The 8085-nt window shown below is 41.8% G+C and overlaps 1 protein-coding gene across 2 annotated transcripts in view; it reads right to left on the minus strand.

Moving 5' to 3' along the window:
- SMOC2 (SPARC related modular calcium binding 2) overlaps positions 1–7793 on the minus strand; it is a 177446-nt gene extending 169653 nt beyond the window's left edge. The window contains exon 1 of one of the 2 annotated variants that reach the window (XM_034765188.1): positions 7117–7793. In XM_034765188.1, the coding sequence (XP_034621079.1) occupies positions 7117–7188 (72 nt within the window). In that variant the 5' untranslated portion in view covers positions 7189–7793. The remainder of the gene's footprint in view (positions 1–7116) is intronic. The other variant, XM_034765189.1, reaches the window with a different exon arrangement.
- Between the last annotated feature and the right edge of the window lie 292 nt (positions 7794–8085).

Genomic DNA, 8085 nt, shown 5'->3' on the forward strand with positions numbered 1-8085 from the left:
ACAAAAACAACAAGGAGTCTGGTGGCACCTTAAAGACTAACAGATTTATTTGGGCATAAGCTTTCGTGAGTAAAAAACCTCACTTCTTCGGATGCATCCGAAGAAGTGAGGTTTTTACTCACGAAAGCTTATGCCCAAATAAATCTGTTAGTCTTTAAGGTGCCACCAGACTCCTTGTTGTTTTTGTCTGCTATCTTGAATCTTCATCAGCTGATAAAATACCAACTCATCATCTCTGAAAACTAAACTTAAGTAAATAAACTGACTTAAGACAATTTTTTTTAAGTTTAAGGTTTGCAAAAAAATAAATCTATTATCTAAATGCTGATTAAAATTTCAGGCTGCTAATTGCACCCATGGCACTAAGAATCTTACCATAGTGATTCTGTGCCAATGAGCGGTGCTGTGTTACCTATTCTTCTCTGAAGCATATTTATTATTTGGGGCTGTGATGTCAGGAAACTCAGACCAATATCAAGTGACTAGCTGGCCACATCACACAAAACACCATATCAATTGACATGGTTAATAGATACTCTTGATAGCAAGGCCAGGGAATGGAGATTCCACTAGCCTCTCTTCCTAGACGTGGTCTTTCTGGCCTTGTCTACGTTGAGAATTTGCCCCCATTTCAGCCATTACTGACCTTGTAGCCAACTAGGATTGTTTGCTGATCTGTAATCTACACAAATATTTCTAATTTTTTGCTGCATTTTCAGTTATCTTTCCTTGTCTTTAGTACCTATTATGTCATGTAATGTTAGTATATAACAGATTGCAAGCTTTTCCTAAACTTTTTCTTTTTTGGAGCCAATAATCAGTGTCAGTATGTAGAAGGTGCTTTCAGTCCTGCAAGTGAAATGAAAGGGGTGAGTACTGGTCAGGAACTAGAGCTAGTCAGAGAAACTTTGATGGAACCAAATTCCATTAGAATAGGATATTCTGTTGAAAACTAAACATTTTGCAAAATTGGGTCAATGTTGACAGAATTTCATTTTGAGCCCCCTCCCCTTAAAAAAAGAAAAAAGTTCTGACAATATTGCAAATCCTATTTTGACATGATAGTCAAAAATGTTTTTTGTTTTGTTTTGAAACTACTTGTCACTTCAAAACATTTTTATTTCATATATTATAATACAAAATCAAAAAGGATTTGATTGACCTGAAACAAATTTTTGCAGAGTTTTCCTATACAGAGAATTTCCAAACTTTCAGTTTTTGTTCCTAATCAGAAAAAAAACAGATTCTGAAATCCCTAGATCCTTCATGAAACACAATTTCCATCCTCCACATAGCCCTGTCAAGAACATATGAAGCAGTTCAGATGAAAATCGACACTCCTGAACCAAACTCAAACCTTCATTTGCAATCTAAAAATAGTTTTCTTGACTCCTAGGTTGGTTATAAATTTTCAGGCCCCTCTTCACTTCCTGGTCTTGAGCATGACAGAAAGGTGAAGTACCAAAATATCATGAAAACAGCTGCTCTTGTGGTAACTCTGGCCTGGCCAAAATACCGGAAACACTAGCAAACTCCTGAGCAAGCGAGAGCCTGAAGAGATTTCTAAACTGATTTCCAAACCAATGAGGTTCAGATAAGCTTTGGATAAGTATCTACATTTTTGGATGTTCCTCCAAAATGAACAAAACCTCCAAAGCTTTGGAGGTTTGCCCACGGTTAAAAAGGACACACTAGTGCTATGACTCCTTGGACTACCCCTCAGGACAGGGAATGAATGGAGGCAGCAAAATGGGCTGGAGGGCCTTTCATAAATGTATCTTTCTATGTATGTTTTTTTTCTTCCTATAAACCACCCCTCCCCCCCCTTTCAGTTTTAAAACACTCCCAGGGTGCAGTCAACCTGACATCAACATTATTCACTTCACATTAAATGGGACTGTGTTTGTTGGCTGTGTGCATAAAAATGACTTCTAACACACAATCAGTTCCTCTGACCCTTTTAATAATAACCTTGTTGTTGGTTTTTTTACAATGAGAAGTGTCTTGAAAGTTTATTGTAGGGAAGCATTGTTGAGAGTTTTATTTTCGGAACTGATGTACCCTTTGTTGCATCAATGCCCATTTGCTCTAACAATGCTGTTAGAATCTGGAGCCACTTATAGTTTTATTTATGGTCTTGGTTTTGAGTCACAATTAAAGTAACTTTTCCAAATGTTTGGGTTTTGTAGGCGCCATCCAAATGGGTCCCTAACTTGGAAAGCTTTGATTGTGTTTAGCTTCCCTCTACTCAACTACCTTAGTGGTCCATCTTATATTGGTGAGTGTTGTGGAACCTATCCAGGACATTAAATGCTATTGAATACTCACAAAGCATGTGCCTAGGGAGAAAAAGAAAACAATTGTTCCTTGAAATATTCAGCATCTGATGAAAGAAACTTTTGACAGGCTGAGGTGTACATTTCAGGAAGAGATTTTTCCAGATGCAAAAAACAATTTTCTTTTCTAGTAGGATCTAAGATTGATATTCAATTAAAAGACAAACATGATTCTGCATGTCTTTTGGGCATAAAATTAAATATTTGTGGTACATTAGGAACAATGCAAATGTTTTCAAATAAGAAACACTTGCATCCTATTAATACACACACACACACAACTCCAGCTGAGGTAGAAGCTGCAGTGATAGTTCTAAAAACATAGTGTTAAAGATGCCCCATGTTTTCAGTTCAGGATCACTGCAGTAATCTAAGTGTCTCTTAAACTAGAGAAAGATGGAGTGTACATTAAGCTTTGTATTTCAACACAAAAGTACCTAGATCCATAATATGTGACTGCCCTTATTGGAATCATGCCACCTAGTTCTGTTCTCTCATCTACCAATATATTTCAGTAAGGAGATGGATATAGATATGAGATTTGTGATGCTAAATAAATTATTATATGCTATAACAAAAGTAATACACCATGAAAATATTCTAGTAATATACTGCAAGAGTTGCAGAATCCCATCTGTCATTCCATAGAAGTGTTTCCAGAACAAAGTTATTTAGTTCTTTTTAGAAGGTGAGGACTTTGTATAGTGGTGTTTGACAGAGGGAGGGGGAACTAAATTGGTTACAGACCCTTCACATTGAACAGTTTCTTATCTAGATGTCCCCTAAAATAGTGTACTTATGAAATAGCTCCCACCCCAGCTTCCCAAAATGAAAAGTGTTCTGTTGCCAATGTTTGTTCATAAAAATCTCCCCCCAGCCCAATGGCTCAGCTAGTAGTTGACAGTGTTTTAATAGGATAGATATTTCCCCCCCTTTATTCATACTCGGCTGGCATTGCAACATGATGTTTCACAGGAGACGAGTTGAGGAGAAACCTTGGCAAAGGCAGTCTTAGAACGAGAACAGGCCAAGAGCTCTGCAAGATTGAAATAATTTTAAGGACCAGATTATAACTTTGGATGCAGTGGTGAAGTCTTTGACTCCTGTGCACATCAGAAATCAGTTTGGCTGCTAGTGTCAAGGCATTAGGAAGCCACATAGTTACACAATGACTACAGGCCAGCTGTGGCTCAGCACTGGAGCCACAAATGAGGTTGGTTACCAGGGCCTGGAGAACCCACTGGAGTTATGAGTTGTGTGAAACCTTTTGAACTTTTCCCTTTGGGGTTTTGTGAAACTTCAAGTTTTGCAAAATCATTTTTTCCATTTAATTTAAGCCCTGGGCTTTTTATTTCCCCAAGGGAATTTTAATTGAAGAATGTATTCCTAATTAAATGAAAGCAGACAATAGACTCTTGTTTGAAAGCAATATTTGCTCTGCTTCTAGGGCTACCAGGGAAATAAGTTAAAACTAAAACCCCAGAATTCCTATTTTGCCAGATCCAAACATAAAAATTGACCCTCAACATTGTCAAGTTCTCCTCTAAATCTAAAGCCTTAGAGCTGCTAAATAAGAGAGAGTGAGTTTTCTGATCCATGGAGCCACATTTTTAAAACTGGCCACTGATTCTGCATGCTCTGATTTTGGCCTAAAACACCTGAGGCTTAATTATCAGAAGTACTGAGCGCACTCAGTTCCTGCTGAGTTCAATCTGAATTGTTGGTACTCCGCTCTTGTGAAACTCAGCACAATGGTGTGTCAAGTTACATACCTACAATCTGTGGCCACTTTTGAAAATGTTGGCCTCTGTTAGTTACTCCCCCAGCCATGATATTGGTGGGCAGCTTTCATTTGCCACATGGAAAGGAGATAATCTAGCATTGTAGAATGATGCAGCAGGTTAAAAAACACACACACACTTCCCTTCCTTTCACTCCCAAATACCCCAGGTTCGGTTCACACACAACACCTATTGACATTTCTGAGAAGTGCTCAAGATGAAAATGCATCCTTTTGTGTCAGTACCTCAGGGAAGTCAATATCTCTAATGTATTAAGAAATAAGGAGTGAAGAGTACATAACTGGAGAAAAATAACTATCATATTGATACACTCTGTGAACTACAAGTCAAATGACTGTAAGGAAGAGTACAGAATGATTTAGTATTGAGCTAACTGTTGCTGTGATATTTCACTTTCCATTTTAATAAGAAATGTCTCCAAATATTTTGTAGGAATAACACCCCCCCACCCCACGTGGTACCAAAACTCAAGACCCAAGGTTTATTTTTATGGGAAATTTTTACAAGATTAACATTTTCTGTTTGCAGACTATGTGCATCCAGGCGTTTATTACCTACTTTATGAATTAAAGGTTTCTAATGTAAACAGCGACACGTTTGATGAGCCAGCTCTGTGAGAGCACATCCACAGGGAGTGCTGTGAAGAACTGGCTTAGGTTCACTGCCTACAGGAGTTAGCACTTATGCATCTATATCAGAGCTGGTTGCCACCAGTGAGAAGCCCAATGTAGATCAAACCTAACCATCAAGTTTCCAACTTCAATACCCCTCTGGAAGCACAAGTTCAAATTCCTTCAGAATTGACTTAGCTTTTCATCCTTCCAAGGTATATAAATTGAGTGCCATATAGTTTATTTGGGGGAGGGAGATCTTTCAGGTGAAACCAAAGTTATATTTGTCTTGTATGGACATATTACATTTTTATAAGACAGTAGTTTACCCCAGTCTCCTTGGCCAAACTTTCACTTCTTCCACTTCAGTAGAGCTACTATCCATCTCCCCAGAGATGGTTGCATTTCAGTGGCAGTGTATATGTATCTAGTGGTCAAATGCTTTAGGATCCTTTGGGATGAAAGGTGTTATATAACAGAAGTTGCTGTTACATGGAACAACTAAGATTGACAGCCTTTCTAATTCACAATCATTTAAAATGTTTATAATGGGCCAAGGAAAGAAAACAAAGTATTGGTTTCTGTAAATCTTGTTCATGTAACCAACCAACTCAAATTCTAACGTGCTTTTGAAATCAAACTTGGAATTCAGTGCCAAAAATTACCTTGTGCTATTTTTTCCCCCAAAAATCCTCTCACCATGAGAGGACAGTTTAAAAACTAGTCTAAGTGGTGTTATGGTACTCCACTTGATTTCATGTGTTCTGTGCTTGCAAAAGTGGAGTGAACTTCGTGGTTTCAGTTAGCAGTTGTTAATCTACACATAATTTTCAATAAATTAGACAGGGAGACCAGACAACTTGTGAGGAATGTCAGGTATGAGCAACACCCCCAAGCCTCTGAAAATATCACACTGTAACATTTACCTATCTTATAGAAACATTCATTGTCTGAAAGTCTAAGATAAAAAATTAGAATACATCTCCCTTTGCAAACCTCCAAACTGAATATCCTTTACCAAAACACTTAACTGCCTGAAAATGGGTAGCTGCCCTTTATGTTTATTCAAGCACACATTTAAAAACACAGTTAATGAATATGTTTTTATTTCTACAGATTGCATTAATTATAGTTTTGCAAACCCTACAACCTCTACAAGAAGATTGAACTGAGCTATTAGCTGCAAACCTCACGTCTTGGCTAGAGAAGTGATTATGGCTTATTTAGCAATCCTAATGAATTGGCTCACCCATCCTTATACATAGTCCCATGTTTAGCATCAGGGGCCCCAGAATAGCTAAGGAGGGCTGTTTCATGGGGCTTTATAATTAAAAAAATAAATGGTCAACCTAAGATGATCCACATATTTCTAAATGCAGCCTTCAGTGCAACGTTAGTCCACTGCAGCATAATAAAGGCAATAATATTAAAGCTCTGTGGAGACCCACAGTAAATTTCCATTTAACTGCAATAGCTAATCTTGTTCCTTGGAAAATGCAAATGGTATATTTTATGGAGTATTAGCCATGGGTTCTGTGTTGTACAATACACACAAATAAAGGTTTCTAATGTACAAACTGAAGAATTTTCAATCTAAAATAGATGCAAGAAGGAGAGGTTTTATCCCCCCCCCCCCCATCACTTTCTTGTCTCAGGGGGGCTCAGAAAAGCGTTTCAGCAGCAGCAAAGTTACCTATCACATTACAAGCAAAGGGGAAGGAATTTGTCTTGCAACAATTCAACCTGTATGCCTACCTGATCTGTGGCTAAACTCGAGCGCTGAATTCTCTTGCTACTGACCTACTCAATCACTCGCACACTTTGCCCTTCGAAATCATCCACTATCAGGTTTCTTATTTAGTTTCTCCAGCTTGCGTCTCTCTCTAACCAGTGCTCGTTTTACAGGCAAGGTGAACAGCAATGCAGTGCTGTTTTTATTTAAAGTCAGCTTCCCTGATCTCTGACAGGAGGGACTGTCAGCTGGAAAAGGGTGGAGGGGAGGGGTCTCCTTTTCTCTCTCCACCGAGTTACAGAAATATACAGCAATCCATCAGTCCTTGTCTACATAGGACAGGCTGAGAAGGTTTGATCTCAGGGACTAGAACAGGTTAGAACCTACATGGGCAGAGTCACCTCGAGCCACCCCCTAAGACCTGTACACTTCATTCAACCTCCGCATTAGCCTGATCTAAGAGGGGAGAGGAGAGAAGAGATCAGGTCCAGGATTTGTTGTTTTCGGGGTGCGCCCTACGCGCCCCCAAATTGTTCACACTCGCTCCCGGCGCTGGCCGCAAATAGCGAGCTCCGAGGGTTGTGCTTGTTTGGTAAGCCCCCCTGATGGGAAGAGAGGGGAGCCGCCTGCCTTACCGTGAGCGCGGAGAACTTCTGAGCCGGCACCAGGAGGAGCAGCTCGGGGAGCAGCAGCAGCAGGAGCCGCATCCTGATCCGGAGCCGGGACAGCCGCAAAGTCGCTGCTGGCGGGGGAGGAGGGGGACTTTCCTTGGGCTCTGGCTGCTTTTCAGTCTCTCCTGCGGGGAGGTCCCTTTGCCCAGGGCTTCTTTCCCCACCCCCTGAAGTAAGGGGCTGGGGGACAGCGCGCTCCCTCCCCTCCCCTTCCCTCGCCGGCTGCTCGAGCGCTTCCCACCTCTGGCCGGGGAGCTGCCTCCCCAGCCTTGGGGCGGGTTCCCCTGCGATCGCGCAACGCGCTGCGGGGAAGCTTCGTCTGCTGCTCCGAGGTCTGGGCGTGCCGCTTCTCGGCTTCCCTGGAGCGGATCAGATGCTGCCCCGCGTCTTGCTGCACTTGGCCGCCCCTCCCTTGGCACCGGAGGGTCGCCGGCTGCAGCCACGGGGCAATGAAAAGGAAGGAGAAAACAGGCAACAAGCCTGCCCCCTTCCTATGTGTCTTCCCCGGGGCAGCACCCGGGCAGCACCGCTCGCACGTGCCCTCTCGCGCTGCAACAGCTGGCGGGGTTGGAGCTGCTGGACACAGCCCGGGAGCTGCTGCTGCTGATGTCGTGTGAACCGCCCCAAATATTTTATTTCCCTTTACTCTGCTTTTTGCCTTTCACTTCTCCCTCGCCCAGCCTCCAGCTTCTCCTCCCAGACTCACTGATCCTCCGCTGATTGATTGATTGACCCAGCCAGCTTAGCTCCAGGGGACACAGACACATACACCAATCATCTTCGTGGCCACCAGAGCCCTTAAAAATAAGGTTTAAGGGGGAAATGAGAGGGTAGGGGGAAGAAACACGTAGCTTTTATTATTTCTGGTCCACGTTCAGCGCTGAGGTTTGCAGCAGTTTCTTGGAGACTGTGCAACACGTGCAGATAGGCGAG

The sequence above is a fragment of the Trachemys scripta genome, chromosome 3, assembly GCF_013100865.1.
Source record: "Trachemys scripta elegans isolate TJP31775 chromosome 3, CAS_Tse_1.0, whole genome shotgun sequence".
Lineage (NCBI taxonomy): Eukaryota > Metazoa > Chordata > Testudines > Emydidae > Trachemys > Trachemys scripta.